The following is a 17688-nucleotide window of genomic DNA, read 5'->3' on the forward strand; positions in this document are numbered from 1 at the left end:
TACACCACATGGACTGTAAGGCAAGCTCACCATAAACTTCTCAAGGGCAATAAGTGGTCAGATGGCAGCAGTGTCCACAAGGAAAAAGTAAAAAAAAGGGTTAAACTTGAATGGCCATATAGAACAGGGAAGTGTTCGATTATTAATTTTTATTTACAGAATTACATGCCACACAGCATGTTCCTCCAAGACCAACGGTCCAGAATTGCTCGTGAGGGCAATAATACATTCGATAAAAACACAATTAACGTTAGCAAAAATAATTAAACCTTCAAATTATTTTCCTAACAATTTGCAAAGCCTGCCTCTAATATACAATTAACGCGTTTGTTTTTTTAATCAAAACCTCTCACTTACGCTTTCTATAATGTCATTTTTTTGTTGCTTCGACATCCGTGTTGTATTTACAGTAGTTTGGTTAGATTTGTTTGTTTCTGGCGCCTCCTTCCTTTACAAAAGTTCGATTTTCTTTGGCCGTTCATTCGGACGTGACACACATTTCTCTCTCTCGATTCACTTCCTTCCCACAGACCACTCGATGATTTGAAAGGATAACCTGCCGGAGGCGGATATCGGACCGATCCGTGTGTATTCTCCCGTACGGAACTGGTTTTAGCCCAAGGCCTCCGCCCTGAGTATCATGACCAAGATCCTAACAATTTACCCGGAGGAAAGTTGCAAGTGTCTTTTCCGCCGAGCTCTGACAGAACACAATGTGCACTCCGCTATAGCGCAACATTGGGTTAGTCCCTGTTACCCTCGGGATTCTTTTAGTTTCAAGTGACAACGCTGTAAATTTCTCCAAGAAGCCCCAGGCCCCGAAAAATTACGTGCGAGTACACACAGCGCTGCGTCAGGCAACTTTTTTAAAATCAAATATCTGAAATTCTACATTGGGGAAGCGATCTGTTTGGTCATAAGTCGAAACGCAAGGAATTGCTTATTATTATACTTGATGTTAGCGTGGCCGGAACTTATCATTTCTCGTCGTTAGACGTAACAGTTTTGGATTTCCCATTCTCGATGTGGTCAACTACTCGTGTTTGTCTTGCCTGCCAGTATTCCTGGCAATAGTATACCGTGGTGGCGTCCCTAAATTTTATCTCACAAGGTTCCTCTGGGAGAATTACAAACAGCATCCCAGTTCTTTGGTAAGGGTCACAGGACCCAAAATATTAACTCTGATTTTTCTTCACAGTTGCTGCCAGACCTGCTGAGCTTTTCCAGCAACTTCTGATGTTGTTCCCAAATAATGGCCTACTTCAAATTTTGATGCTAAGTCTCCTTGACCTGGACTTCTGCAATGGCAGATATAGCTTCTACCTGTCTATGCTACCAAATTGTTCTGTCATTTCAAACATGTGTATTAGATCCCAACTTACTCATACATATTCAAGAGAAAACAAGGCAGGTTTGTGAAACCTGTCCCCATAATTGGTTGTAAGGATGGCCCTTCACTAAAATATTAGCATACAGGTAGTCTGAAGACCACTTTGCCCTTTGACTCCCGTGGGTTCGTGTAATATAATGACGTGCCATACTTGCTAGAAACCAGCCCAACCTGTGCACTTGCCAAGTACATGGTTTGTATGAAAAATACTTGAAAAGCTAAAGAAGTTCAAGTAAAATAGAAAATCTTCTCAAAATGTAAACATTAATTCAGTTCACTTTTGAAATACCATTTTTCTTTAATATTTTCATTATAAAACCCAACCAATCTCTGCATCAATGATGATCACTGATAATATAAACTTGGTATGCTAATTTTGCAGTTATTCTTGCTAAATCTCTCCCCTTTACTTTTGATCTGAACACTATTATTTTTCCTGATCTATAAGCCCAAGTCAAAGGTATTCCAAGTACTGCTAAAGAATATTAGCCCCATTAAATTAGCAAGGCCCAGTATCCCATAGCCTCAAAAAGCCTAGACCACCACATTCTTTCGCATTAAGAGGAAAACTCCTTAAAGTTTACTGCATTTTCTTCTATCCTGTGGGGTCATGCAGTCAGATGCTCTTTTAACTTGGCAAATTGCAAGTGGAGGCAAATTGCTTGTGTACTCATTGACAAAACACATACATCTGCACACTTCAATCAATATATTGTTTAAAATATGTTTACCCAAGTACCTGTGATTTCTAAGCCAATAAACAGGCTCAAGTTTTTTAATAGAATCCCTACAGTGTGGAAACAGGCACTTCAGCCCAACAAGTCCACACCAACTCTCAGAGCATTCCACTCAGACCCATCCCCCTAGTCTACATACCCCTGAACACTACGGGAAATTTAGCATGGCCAATCCACCTAGCCGGCACATCTTTGGACTGTGGGAGGAAACGGGAGCTCCAGGAGGAAACCCATGCAGACACAGGGAGAATGTGCAAACTCCACATGGACAGTTGCCCAAGGGTGGAATCAAACCCGGGTCCCTGGCGCTATGACGCAGCAGTGCTAACCACTGACCCACCGTGCCACCTAAATGGAGAATGTGGACAGTTCAATGCCAATAAAACAGTTGCAACTTCATTAAAGCAATACAGTAATCAAAAATAAGCAAGTTATTCAACATTAAGTTACCCAACTCTTTCTAACTACCCAAGGTTCCCAGAAACACTTCACATGCACACTTGAACTTGGTGACAGGCTAGCAAAGTGGTCTCTCCCTTAAGCAGGAATGCTGACATTTCGAGCCCAGATCTTTCTTCAGAAAAACACAAAAATCTTTCTCCCTATCTCTGTTGGGGGTGGGAAAACGGTGGGGGGCTCTCATATTGCAGTTAAACTCCCCAGGTACGGTATTCTTTTACCTTGAGAGCCTTCAGTCTGTCAGTGGAGACTCTGCATCTTTTCCAAGGCAAAACCCAGGGTTATACCTTTCTGGCATATTTCCAGAATGTTTTGTTGAGGCCTCCAATCAGAGTGCAGTTCTTAATCATCAGAAATAGTTTTGATGTTCACTTCCAGGGTTACCAAGCCAGATACTGTTCTGCAGGGAAGGGTTCACATACAGATGTGTCCCTTGTGTCCACTGATATCAGGTAACATTTGTGCCCATTAATAGTTCAGATGTTCTCATTCACACCATGATGTAGTCATCTGATTATAGTTGCAGACAGTCTGGAGTTTGTAGAGAGTTTATTCAGCACTTAGATCCCATAATTCCACTTCACTGGCCAACTCTTAGGCCTGGGTGCCCAGCAGCCTGCTGGCTACACTTGTATGTGTACAAATACAATGCTACACCAGAAACTGTGCTCCAGGAGTAGTGGCTACTTTTGCTCCTATTTTGTATGTTCATATATAGGTTTGGCCTGAGTTGGTGGTAAAGTGTCAGGACAAGGATACATCAAGTCAAGGCCATTTACTTTATTATAAAAGAAGCAATTCAAAACCAAAATGTCTGTAAACACTGAAGCTGTAGTCAGACCAGCTACGTGCTTGTGCATTAAGAGGAAAGCTCTTTATAGTTTACTGCCTTTTTTTAACACACTTGGGATTGGTTTCATTGAAAAGGATGAGAACAAGAATAAAACAAAAATCAAGCAGATTAGTTGGCACCTGAACCAGCCCATCAGCATGACACCCCAACTAAATCCATTAGCTGGATATATGAAAACAATAGAGGATTGTCAGGTCTAATTCAAAAAGAAGACTACTTCACAGCAGCATCAAGCCTCTTAGATTGAAGCACACCTATAGTGACAGTCAAGGCCATTGCCAGTCTCAGCTTATATGCCTTTATCTTCTTCCAGTTCACAATAGAAGCTATCTGCAGTATGAGTCAAATGGTGTGAAGCAATGTATATAACAGGTGATAAATGGACAGATCTGCTCTATGTGAGCATTCTGATCTTTCTCCTTACATCTGTAATTGTAAGACTGAGTTTTTATCTGCCTGGATTGTTTGACTGTTTAGCTTAAAGAGTAGGTCTATGGGTTGGATTATTTAGTTGGTGATCCTGGTGCACATGGAGTCACACATTCAGCTGCTAATAGTTGGAGACACTGGAGGATGGATGGTGATATTGAAGACCAAAAACAGCAGAATGGGGCCACACACACAGTTACCCTGACTGGAGAGGTTATTTCTCTGGAGAGATGGGATAGAATCGATGCAAGGGATGGAGAGAGCAAGACTGTGATAGAGATAGCATGGGAGAGAGGGAAGAGAATGCATGAATAGAATGGCGTGGAATGAGGATGACATGGGAGCGGTGGCATGGAAACTGAGGACAAAATGAAGGAATTGATTCCATGTGTCAAAATGGTAGGGACAATAATTTGATGTAACTAATTTTTTGAAACTCTCCCTTGTGGTAAAATGAAGATTCACAAGATTGAAATGTAAAGACATTGATTAAGCTGTCCGGAAAATTAAAAGAACACAATGAGAAGTGTTATTTCTAGAGACCAAAGAGATGATGCCAATTAATATTCTGAAGCACTTCTATACATTATATGGATACCGCACAAACCCAGAGGAAGGAGCAGTTATGGCATTGTTATAAAATGTGGATAATAACATGGGAAAAGATGGATAGCTAGGAAGTTGTTTTTCTGATGATTGATACTGAAATGTAAACATGCAGATTTCAAGGAAGTCAGAATCTGCATTTTCATTGTTGAGCTAGGAGTTGCTGAACTGGGGATAGGCTGGAGTCAGGGTGGCCATCTCTCCTGTCAGAAGACAATACAATCAGTAGTGGAAACAATGTCAGGTTCTAAGATGGATCCATCAAAGTCAGAGTATTGCCTATAATGGCTGCTCTTCCAGCTCATATGTACTGACTTTAAACCATCTGATTACTTTTCTGGTATTAATTACCAGCCAGGCAGAAATTTTCTCCATTTCCATACTGGAAAATATCCACTGCCTTTGATCACCACCACAGATTCCATTCACTAGTGACTGGCTCCATCCCTTTCCCTGGCAATCGTCTGAAATGGAACAAGCCCATTCAGAAACTAAATACCATATTTTATCCTGAAATGAGTTTCCTATCATATCTATATCATTACAAAGACTACACAGTTCCATCTTCACTACATTCATTAGCTCAGCCCACCATACTCCTGACAACTCCCTTGCAGCTGAAGTCCTCATTCATGCTGTCGTCATCTCTATCCTGCACCATTCTACTGTAACCTTGGCAATTTCTCACATGCTGCAACAACACGTCCTTTTTTTCCTTTATGATGCTCCTCAAAAACTACATAAGTTAGACACGCTTTTGATAACCTTGCCTAAAACTGGCTAACAAAGCTTGGTGTCAAATTTTGCATTTCGCACTTCTGTGAAACTTTGGAGTACGTCATTTTGTAAAAGACGCTAAATGTGTTATTGTTATTGTAGTTAGGATCAATTGGTACTAACCCTAGTGCCCTTAATGTGAACACTAACCACTGGACATAATACTGGACGAGTGAATGGACTTAGATACCATAGAACTTCCAGATTCTTTTTAGAAAGCTGTTGGAGAAGGGAAGAAGGCAACAGGGGACCAAACAGTGATGTAATTTTCAAGGGAACCAGTAATTGCAGAACTCCATATATTGGAAAAAGAAACAAAATACACCAAATGGAAGAACTCAACTAAGAAAGGGCTGGAATAATTATGACGGTAAGCCACCGTCTGTGGATGAGACAATGTTAACAGTTAAGGTTGACTAATTTTCCTGGTTCAATTTTTGTAGCTTTTGCTTTTGGTCTTAGCCTGGAGAATTTCAGTTTGATTCACCTATTTCCGAAACTGTCGTCCAAACATTCATTCAACTTTTCGGGGGATTCGCGAGTCTACATCAACTGGAGGCTGAGTCAGATTGCGGGTACCCACTGAGCTACAAGCCCCTGGATGGGGAGGTGGTGAGCGTGGGGCGGGAGGGGACAGAACGATTCACAATGCTGAGAAATTAGATACTTCCCAGACAAACCTGCAGCTCATAAGGAAAGCGAAGGCTTGCCGCTTAAAGCAGACATATAAATCCCAAATGAAATCAGATTTCGTCTTGCGGCATTTACGGTTCGAGGAACCACATTACCGAGGGTGACTGATTATACCGCCGGCTTGAATCCGGAATTAACACGTGACCGATTAAGCTGGGAAATTTTTGTACCATGTTTATATAGAGAAAGTCAGAGTTTCAGTTCATGAACATTAGAGATACAACTGGTGACTTGCTGATAAACATTAACTGGAGAGCTGGTAAGATAAATTAATCTGCCGCATATGTCCTTAATGTGTATACTTTAGTGTGTCTTTTTTACAAAGGAACAGTACCTAAAAGGAGTAACCTGGAGATAGAAACGTGTGATTATGGAGGAAGACGTAGTCATGTTATGATTTCAAAGAAATGAGTCTAGTGTGCGATTCTGATTTTTTAAAAATACAGACAGGAGCTGATCGGAATTAATACAAATAGGAATTGTTGAGCGTTTTACTGCCATCTGTGGCAGTGTTGACGATAGTTCCTTTGGTCCTACCACCGCTGATGGGAGTGGATACTAAGCGTGAAAATGCAGTCGAGTACCACCATTCCCAAGTTTAAATGACTGTACTTGAAGGCATGAAATAGTAATGGATCATTAGCAAGGTTAATCGCCCCACAGTTTTAGGCAGTAATTGATAATATTGTATGTACACTGCTGTAGGTACAATTAAGTGTTCATATAATGTAATTCAACATTTACTTGGCACTTGATGGAAAAAAATAGTTCAAATTGACTGAGGTGTTTCGATCTGAGATTGAATGTTCTTGTACTAAATTACTAATTTAGTATTTCTCAATGTGAATCATGTACTTTAGCCTTTACAAAGTATTAAAATAGCGACAGTTGAACTTCTAATGAAGGGTCGAATTACTTTATTTTGTTAAATCTCAAATTTCTATGGGACGCCATGTTGCCCAGTACTAAACTGACCTGTGTGCATTGCACTCAACATTGCACACCACCTGCTCCCACACCCATTCACCGCCACGTAATGTTTTCCCATCGATAAGGAATGATGATAACAAAGTGTGGAGCTGGATGAGCACAGCAGGCCAAGCAGCATCTTTGCTTGGCTGCTGTGTTCATCCAGCTCCACACTTTGTTATCTCGGATTCTCCAGCATCTGCAGTTCCCATTATCTCTGATATGGAATGATGCTTGGGATGTGGTCATATTCTAGAGCTCAGTCTTGGAGCGACGCGTGACGCTTTGGGGGAGAATGTTATTGGTTGGACACTACTAGCCAAAGTAGATGGCTGTATTTCCCCATTCTCGTACTTCCAGCTTCCTCCGTTTAATAAAAAAAAGTTTGGACGGGTCAGGACCTACTAATGAAATAAGTGTCAGGGAACACTTGGTAACCAGGACTAAAGTTTGCAATATTATTAGCATGAAAACATCTATTCCTCCTCCTGTGATGAGATACAAATGGGTGGATTGAGTACCTATTGTTCACATTCTAGTCACATTTGCAATAAACCACTCCAAACTGACAGAATTAAGCTGGACCTGTGTTTCTTGGACACCGAATACAATGACCAGGATCATCAATTAAGGACTTGTAGGGCAACAGCAGAGTCCAAGTTTGTTTAGGACAACAAATATTGTGCGTTTTAGGTGTTTTTCCAGAATTTTTATGGTGGTTCATGAGTACTGCAATTGTACTCTGCCGCTGTATCAGTAATTCTAAGACTCAATAGATTGTATATGGTTGGTTTTATATACTGATGTCGTAATAGTATCTGGCGGTAGAAAATGTGAAATTACCTTGTTGCGTTAACTCTGTGACTGACTTTCTGCACGCTATTACAACTACGAATTAATAACCATTTGCTACTTCTGGTTACAGAACCAGTTTTCTTTTGCCTATGTTATAACATACACTGAAATAAAACCCAAGAATTAAACGTAACTATTTCAATTAAAATTACCATCTAGTGCAAACGCAATATGCAAAGACAGTAGTATGATTAGACTTCCCTCCTTGTCTCATGGTTTAGCATAAAAATGAATATATTACACATTTTAATCCAAGTAGCTACTCCTACTTCTGGTGGTGTTTCATTGAATCAATGACAGTTCTGGATTTTACTTCAGTGAATTCCAGTACCATCTGGAGTATGGAAAGATCTAAAAGATTTTAGTTTGTTTAATTTCACATTTCCATGTAACAAAGTCTGCTTGCACCAACAATTGGTTCTCAGCTTCTTTAGACTTATTTCTTTTTCATTTCTAATTTTACATTGAGAGGAAACATTACTACTTTGGATTCCAATTAAAATGCCAGGCTGCTTTAGTCTGGCTAAATGCCACATCAACCATACTTGCATGCCTTTTGTGGCTTCCATGAAAAATTTATACAGCAAGCCAATTCATTCCCACTCCCAAAGCATATGGCATTGGCTCAAAATTTTTTAAAAGTTGAGTAAACACTTTTTTTTAAATACACTCTGACAAGATACAACTCTGACTCACCCTTTCTCCCTGGTGACCAGTTGGTCATAAACAGCTGCTTTGGAAATTTAAAAGCATGTGCTGTAGCAACTGAAAATTATGAATCATTTTTGCTGTAAATGGTACTGGACAAAAATCCTTGTCCTTCAGTATTTAGAAGAAAGGCCGACTCAATTTACTATTAAAATGCAAATGAGCTGAACTGTGTCCCTGTAATAAATACTCCTGACTTTCTGCATAGATCATAGAATCCCTACATTGTGGAAACAAAGCCCTTCGGCCCAACAAGTCCACACTGACCCTCAGAGCACCCACCCAGACACATCCCCCTGTAACCCACTTAATCTACACATCCCAGAACTCTACAGGCAATTTAGCATGGCCAATCCACCCAGCCTATACCTCTTTGGACTGTGGGAGGAAACTGGAGAAGCCGGAGGAAATCCACACAGACACGGGGAGAATGTACAAACTCCACACAGACAGTCGCCCGAGAGTGCAATTGAACGCAGGTCCCTGGCAATGGGAGGCAGCAGTACCACTGTCCCACCTCCGCATGCAATCCTAAATTTATTATTTAGTGTGCACTTTGACTGCAACTTCACAGTCTATTAACAATAATGAAAACATTCATGGTCAGAATGAAATCAGACAATTTAATGGAAAATAGGTTTACCACACTGATTAGATCAAAAAAAGAGGTGATTTACTGGCAGATCCTGTAATATTGCAGATATTAATCTCAGTAGTACAGCTGGTGACTTTGTACAGTGATTTTTAAATTGTTGCAGAAAATGATAGAATTATTCTAAAACAAAAGTTTAAAATACACAATACTTTGTGTATTACAAATTTATCTATTCCAGTTAAAGTAATGGAGTTCAAAAAGCATACTCCTTTCTCTTTGCAATAGGCTGCTCATTGACCAACCTGAAGTATGTTGTAATAAAAGGAGAACACATTAGGGTGATCAACATTGTTTGCGGTATAAAGACAGCACAGTCTGGGCCAAGATAATTTGGGAAATATTCTTCGTTTGGGCTGCTGGGATATCAATATTCCAAATTAAGTGCAGTTATAAACCTGAGAGACTGAATTAACATCATTTGCAAGCCTTTTGCTTTGTACAAATGGTGTCTCTGAATTTACTCACCACACTAATGGTATTTCTGAAGTTCCATAATGACTGTGCATAATGTAGTTTGGCTGTCACTGATGATTCTGTTCGTTGTATTTACTCCTTTTAAAGGCAGGATTGAATGGGGTGGATTATAATGCTAGAGTCACATTCAAGAATGCAACACTTATGTATTTTGATTTCAAGGAGCTGCTGTACTACTTTCTATTTTCATGATAATGGTTGCAATGGTTTGCGTTGAACTTTAGATAAAAAGCCAGTTTCATAGGACAAACATAGGCCAATGACATAAATATAGAATGGTGCCCCGAACACATAGATACTGTAGTCAGCAAGAAGATAGGAAGGTGATCAAAGCAAAGATGATAGTTAAGAATTTTTGTTAATTCTATCTTCTCTATTCCACAACATAATCTTTCCTTTCCTCCATAGCAATCATGAGAACTGTCCAATTAACTGTTGCTCTCTCATTAATATCCATAGCATTAGCCAACCCATTAAGAATGTGGGACGGGGTGCTTAATTAGAATTTGATGCTGTTTAGCAAACAGATAAATCAAAAAGTTCACAACTAATCTATAAAATAGAACCTAACTAAGAAAAGTTTCTGATTTCTGAAGAAGGGTCCAGACCTGAAACATCCGCTTTCCTGCTCCTCTGCTGCTGCTTGGTCTGCTGTGTTCATCCATCTCTACACTTTGTTATCTCTAACTGAGAAAAGCATGTTTTTGTTTCAGATCACTTCAGAAAGATGAAAACTGCATTGTTACTAATTGTACTAGGAGCTCATTTACCCTTGGTGACAGGTAAGATTTTGGACACTTAACCCAATAAAGACTTTGCTAGTGCAGCAATTTTTCTTAAAAAGTGCAAAACACAAATGTATGTTGGAACCTTTTAGTTCTTGGTATATCCAAGTAACAAGTTAATGAAACATCAGGACTTATGGAGTGCCTTGCTGTTAAAGCACCAATAGACAAATGATTCAGATTTTTCAGCCACTTGCTGGTTAATCATAGAAACATAGAAATAGATAATATAGTAGTAGGACTAGGCCATTTGACTCTTCAAACCTGCTCCAGCATTTATCATGACAATGGTTGATCATGAAGCTCAATATCTTAGTTCCACCTTCCTCCCATATCCCTTGATCCCTTAAGCCACAAGAGCAATATCTAGCTCCTTCTTGAGAGCACATAATATTTTGGCCTCAACAAGTTGTGTAGCTGTGAATTCCACAGACTCATCACTGTCTGGGAGAAGTTTCTCCTCTTCTCAGCGCTAAAGGGTTTAATCCCTTATCTTTAAACTGTGATCCCTGTTCTGGACTGCCCCACCCTCCGGAACATTCTTCCTGCATTATAACCTGTCTAGTCCTGTTAGAATTTTACAAGTTTCTATGAGTTTCCCCCCTCATGCATTTAAACTCTGGTGATTGAAATCCTAACCAACTCAACCTGTCCTCACATATCAATCCTCTTCTATCTCAAAGCCAATAAACATGAGATGTCTCAATTCTGAGAGGATATTATGCTGTGGCAAGAATACTTCTCAATGTTCAAAACCATTGTTTTTTGAACAATGCATTTACCTCACTACTTGTGGTTTTGCCAATTCAAATATCTACTACCTGAGCCACACAGACTAAAAGTTAATCTGGTATTGCTCTCCAGTGAGTCAATAATTAAATGATTATTGACCGGTGACTGGGTAACCATCAGCACTCCCTGTGTCAGTGAATGGGTGAAACATTCAATGCTCCTGTTCCCAGTGGCTAATCTCATGACCTTTTTACTGGAAGAGCATGTCTGCATGTTAGGTGAGAATTGAATTGTAATTCCTACATGCCAAGATCACAGCAATACTACTGACACTCAACCACCTGTGCTGAGGAAAAACGTCTTATAAAAAAGGGAAGGCTGGTGAAAATATTGTGCACTTGTTTGACACCCTTCTCCATGCTAAGTTGCCATATTGGAGTGGAAAGGTAGAAGTACTTCAAACTAGGGGGAAAGAAATGTTATGTGCTTATCTGGGTGGTTCCGTTTAAAAGGCATGTTAATAAAACAAAGAATCCTCAATGTACCTTTAAATACCAAGCTATAAACACTAGCAGAATTTGTTTGATTACATTTACTGATATAGGATCAGACAGGGCTTGTATAGGATCTAAATGATCCTAATAGGTTTCAAATAACTTAATCAATATGCCTTGCTTCTATTTTTACATCTCATCGTTATTCTCTGGGGCAGACGTGAGTCATTAGCTTAAGTTAACCTATGGAAATTCACCCCATTTGTTTTCTTCTAATTGTCTACCACAGAAACCTTGGAAAATATTGTGTATATAATGTTAATGCTGTTTCTCAGAAGGCTTGTCTGCCAATTTATTATGGCAGCAGTCAAGAAAATTATCTCAGAGGTTCGGTCCAAGTATCTATCTACAACCATTGAGTAATTCCTCATTCTGTCATTTCAGCTATTTTTATGGTCACAGCCCCCAGATCATCCTACATTGCATCCTACGGGAATAACATTACACTGGAATGTCAGTTTCCAGTTGAATCCAACTTTAATGCAAACCAAATAAAGGTATACTGGCATTACGTGCTGGGTGATGGAACTTCCCGACTAGTTTATCAATTAATTAATGGAGAACCAGCTCTTCAGGCCCAACCTCGGGAATACCGAGAACGAGCTTTTCTGTTGTTGGATGAACTCCAAAGAGGTCGTGCAGTGCTGGAGATTAACCAAGTCAAAGTTTCTGACGCAGGGACCTACCGCTGTCTTATTGATCTCAATGGAGTGGATTATAAAGAGACTGAACTGGAAGTCACAGGTGGGCAAGCTTTTAAAATTAAGATTTAAATTGTTCTTAAAGAGGTATGCCAACAATGTAGGGCTCTTGTGATGCAGTTTCCATACCTCTAGATTTGGAGGTCCAGATTCAAGTCCTGCCTGTTCCAGAGGTGTGTTGAACCATTTGATTAAGAGTATTTACCAAACTGTGAGGTTGTATCTCTAAGTCCCTATGCAGGAAGCCATTGATCTCAAGTGTGCTGTCACATGGAGGCACAGACACAGGCAGAGCCTTACATATGTTGACCTTTAGTGGTTATGACATTTAGCCGCAAAGTGGTAACTCAGAAGTAAGGCTGATCTCACAAAGCATTAGTAGTTGAAAACTGAAAGTGGAAAAGTAAGGAATAGTAGTAAAGAAACAATGTTGTACTGATTTAAATTGAAGTACTTTAGACTGTACACAGTGAAAATATTCTTGCAAAATAATGAACAGTAACTTCAGAACATTTAAAATCTCAGCCAGGTTAATTGACACTCTGTCTTTTCTACTTTACAGCTTCTTACAAAAACATAGAGACCATCAAAACAAAAGAAACAAAAGAGACAGAGTTTGTCTGTCAATCTGTAGGATATCCTTTGGCTGAGGTTATCTGGTATTATGCGAATGGATCTGACATTAATGAAACAGCAAATACCACCCACTTTACTGGCTCTGATGGACTGTACAATGTCAGAAGTGTACTAAGAATAGAGGCAAAGAGTAATGATGCTTATTTGTGTATGTTCTGGAATAAGGAGCTTAACATGAATACTTCAGCAATCTTACACATTAAAGGTAGTTCATTTTTATTCCTTATTTGCTCAATGGTATTTCCGGCAGTATGTAAGGAATTTTTAAAGCTAGCAATTTCAGTTTACGGTGATGTGCATGAAAATGTTGTTGTACAACTACATTTGAATCTAAGAAGCTTTCTTAGTAGCTTATCATTGCACACTAATCTTATAAATGCAAGGTAATAATTGTTCATGCACATAAAAACAATGAAAATCTGCAAAGTAAATCTGATTGTATAAAGGGTAGCTTATTTATTGCCTTGACATCATGAGAGCCCTTTGTCACTTCTTGTCAGACTTGACTGCCTGCCACTGAAAAATGACCAAAGCAAAATGATGTGAGAGGTGAAGTAATTAGGCTTGATGATTCCAGCAGTGCTGCTTTTGCTGGGTGCTCCGAATGAATATTTGCCTCATTATGTCTACATAAAGAGACAAGACTTGCAGCAATAATGGAGAAACCGCTACCAGAGTGGAAATAGTTCTGACCGTTGCATTTTCATAAAGATTATTAGAAACCCTATTCAAGCAGCAGTATGGTGAATAGTTCACTGATAATATACAATGTAATCTGTTGTACGAGAGCAGAGTGCTAGCTAGAAGTCAGAAACCCATAACCAATAAATTTGGCTTGTCAAAATGACTGTCAGCATATACAGGGAACAAAGCGAGGCAACAAATTGAAGAAATAATTACATACATACAAGTCATCCTATTTCACAGTGCTAATTTAAGAACACCAACAACTTATTATATAATAAAGGTAAAATTGTTGTGGCCCTACCAGACTATAGGGTTGCTGTGTCATTGGAGAGAGGGCTGACTGTTGGTGGCTTAACCTGAGGGTCACCATATCTCAGGTGAAGAAGAGGTTGAGAGGGAGAATCCTTCATGGTGACTTCAACAGGTGCAGGAATTGAAGCCACACACTCTGCATCATAAACCAGCTGTCAAACCAACTTCAATGCAATAAGGTCTGCCAAGATACTCGGCAACAACATGAGCAAAAACAGACTGATAAAATTTAGCTAAGTTACATAACTAGAGATATGTGTATCAGCTGGTAGTATTTTTACAAGCTACTTTTTTTTAAACTGGGTTATAATGTTGGTTTGTAAACCAGGCAGTTGTGTACAAGTTTTAATTACCACTGCTTTTACTTTTTTAGAAGTGGAAGAGGCAGGTGACATTTTTAATTTCCCCTCAATGAAGAGGAGTTATCTCATTGCAACAATTGTTGTTCCTGCAACAATTTTACTTGGATTCATTATGATTGTATCCTGCATCCTAAAATCAAGACAAAGTGAGCAAGGTAAGCCACTGCCACCAGGTACAAAGTCACTAGAAAACATGCAAGAGAGCATTGAGGAACTTTAGAATTTTGAACACTGAAAAATGCTCTACCCATATTTCTGAATTTTCATTAATGCATTGATAATATCACTTCAAATCAGTTGAGACATATTTCTTCCCTTATTTAAATATGTCCAGGCAGGGTCTGTAGCAAATAGCCGATGAGCGAACACACATTTCTCACTATGAAAATTGGCTTTTACTTTGCCCCCTCCATTTGGAAGAGATCCATCCCCTAATTTTACAAATGGCATTTTGTTGTTTCTGCCCTTGCAGTTGTCATCGATCCCATGATTACATCTGCAGAGACGGAATGTGAACCCCCTTAAAATAGGCCAAAAAAAAAAGGTTTTAGAATGGCAACTTATTGAAGCCAAAGGTAAGGTGGGCTATTATTCTACACTGGGAGTTGAGTAACCTGGTAGAAAACTACATAGACAAGTGACCTTTGCCATCTATCAATTGTCTTTCTTGATAATTGAGCACTGAGGGATTTTTAATGTGAACTAATCTAACTAAATTATTATTCTTGATGTACCAGTTCATTTCTAATCTAGTAAATGACTGCAAACATTTTTAATACTGATAGAAGGATAGGCAATCTACATATATCATAATGCAAGAGATAAGGTGAACTACTGAGAAAATTAGACAGCTAAAGTAGTTTTAAATAACATATCTTGATTATTTGAAGCCTCTAGGATGTGTAGATTAGGAATAGACTACAATATCAATTTAACATATTCAAGTAAAATCTTCCAATAGCTTATACATGACCTTGTCTGACTGACAGATTAGTTTGTACAACAGTCAACTGACTACTAATGTTTGCATGTTTTCTCCTTCATGATTAGGGAACGAAAAAACCTGTGAAACCAGCTTATTATTATGAGGCTTTCACTGTCAAAATTGGGAAGAATGCTTTCAAACCCTAAAGCATGTGATTTTTGCTTTTGGAAGCTGAGAATTGTGTCTATTTCTACAAGACCAGCTGATTGTTGAATAGCACACAAAGTCTCATCTTTTTGTTGGCGATGCAGAGAAAATGCAACTTTAAAAATTATCCATCAACCGCTTAACTTGCCAGGATTCTACTCATTAAGTACATTGACTGAACTGCTCTTCAGGTGCATTGTGTGAAACTACAGTTTTTGAATTTGAGTCTGGCAGTATGGTGACAGAATTGGTTGCACAATTCTCTGAAATTGATATCTTACCTGTGGAATTGGATCTAGATACAATGCTCTTTGGAGTGGATTCCAGCAGCTTCACAAAATAGGCCTTCTGTATGGGCTGATTTTTCTCCTAATAAACTACCACTGTGCCTGGAAATATGAGAAGAAGTAAAAGTTCTGCAACATTATTAAAATTCAACTCAACTTTACTTACAAGACAAAAATCCCATTAGAATCATGTCATCAACAGCCAAAGATTCTTGAAACCAGACAGCTGGGAAAGTTTATTTTGTAGGGATTTATGAAAGGGGAATTTATTGCTAATAGATGGTTGAAGCCACATCCAGTTGCAGCACTTGAGATTTATTTTATCAGTGTGACCCTGTTCAGAATCTGAGGAATATCTCTATCACAAACCAGTGGTGTTTTAAGCTTCTGCATTGGATTGTGTTGGGGCTTTTTGTAAGCATTTTGCTCATGCACAACAGGAAGAAAAAGAGGAGCAGAAAAATTCCAATCTGAATGCTTGGATCTGATACAATATCTTCAAAATCTCTGAAGTTGTCCATCAAATTTGAATGCGTTTCATGTATCTACCTTCAGATTTTTATTACTCTTTCTCCCTTCCAAAGTTCTGTGACCATTCTCAGCCTGGGACTTTGAGATCAGTAACCTTTCAATCTTAGTTAGGGCCCCAGTGAAGTTATGGGTGTTGTACCTTTTTCAGAAGCTTCTCCCCTCCCTCCAGTGAACATCAAAAATATTTATCTGCTCAACTGCTAAACCTGACAATCATTGTAAATCACTCTCTCAAGCAGGGAGAGGCTTCAGGAGAAGACGCAGAGCCAAAGTTTGAAAGAGAACAAAAATGCCTGATATTTGGCCACAATTTGAGTTCTCAATGAATGAAACTTCAGAATTGTGAACTTGAAATCTGACTGTTCTGGCAGAAGTAGAGTGAAACTGAATGTTTAAAGAGTAGCAACCTAGTTTCATGTATTGGAATACCATGTAAACTTTTTGAAAATGTATGTGTTCTAAAGACATGTAGAATGAAGTAAACTAATGTATGGTAACATGTAGGCATATTATTTTGCCAGACTGCAAATTTGTTTTTTTTAAACTGTTTTTATCAAGTTTCATAATTTCAGTTATATCAAAATGGAGTTGTTTATTTTGCCAGTGTTCTTTATATGATTGATGATTTCCTGCCTAGAAAAAGTTAGGCAAGATTTTTTTAAAAAGTTTAGCTAACTTGCCTCAATTCTACTTTATGAATTCTATGAATAAGCTCAACTTGGTGTAAGTTATTAACAACTGTGAATTTTTGCCTTTGTTTAAATAGATTTTATTTATAGACTTTTTTGTATGGTTATGTAAATATATTGGGAAAAACAACATTGTTTTGAAAACATATAAAAATATACATTTAAAATAAATGTAAAATCAATTGCCTCGAGAATTGCCCTCGGTCAGTGTTCATTTTGAAGTGTTTTATAAATAACTTGGAGACTATAGGTTTGTTTTTTTTGGTTACTAGCTAAGTGATAGCATCTAATGGATTGAATATACATTTGGGTGTACTAAGCAATGCTTAAGAATTGCAGTAGGTAGGACATTAAAGATGCATTAATGAGTCTTGACCACAGATTTTTTTTTAATGGTAAGGCCTGAATACTCAACTGGGAAGACATTCACCTTTGTATCAGCGACTGTACAGATGTTTGACACCTAGCTCACTGTTAATTTTCCCTCTTTGGAACTGCTGCCGCTTTAATGGAGAGGATGTCCTGCTGGTTGTTCTGATTGCCTAGCAGTTTGTTGAGATGACCATCACAAGGTTTGAGTGGTAGCTACTGCTATGACTGCAGGCAGGCCATGAAGAGGTGGTTACAGAGGCGAGACATTGTTAGTACAGGAATTTGGCAGGGTTTGACTGGCAG

At 38.8% G+C, this 17688-nt stretch overlaps 1 protein-coding gene across 4 annotated transcripts in view; it reads left to right on the plus strand.

Moving 5' to 3' along the window:
* LOC125451339 (programmed cell death 1 ligand 1-like) overlaps positions 1 to 17012 on the plus strand; it is a 61619-nt gene extending 44607 nt beyond the window's left edge. The window contains exons 1-6 of one of the 4 annotated variants that reach the window (XM_048528362.1): positions 403 to 742; positions 10319 to 10387; positions 12061 to 12420; positions 12940 to 13218; positions 14386 to 14529; positions 14847 to 14967. In XM_048528362.1, the coding sequence (XP_048384319.1) occupies positions 10333 to 10387; positions 12061 to 12420; positions 12940 to 13218; positions 14386 to 14529; positions 14847 to 14899 (891 nt within the window). In that variant the 5' untranslated portion in view covers positions 403 to 742; positions 10319 to 10332 and the 3' untranslated portion in view covers positions 14900 to 14967. Of the gene's footprint in view, positions 1 to 402; positions 743 to 5915; positions 6204 to 10318; positions 10388 to 12060; positions 12421 to 12939; positions 13219 to 14385; positions 14530 to 14846; positions 14968 to 15424 lie in introns of those variants that run through there. The other 3 variants (XM_048528359.1, XM_059644525.1, XM_059644523.1) reach the window with 3 other exon arrangements.
* The last annotated feature ends 676 nt before the right edge of the window (positions 17013 to 17688 follow it).

Source organism: Stegostoma tigrinum, chromosome 3 (assembly GCF_030684315.1).
Source record: "Stegostoma tigrinum isolate sSteTig4 chromosome 3, sSteTig4.hap1, whole genome shotgun sequence".
NCBI classification, from domain to species: domain Eukaryota; kingdom Metazoa; phylum Chordata; class Chondrichthyes; order Orectolobiformes; family Stegostomatidae; genus Stegostoma; species Stegostoma tigrinum.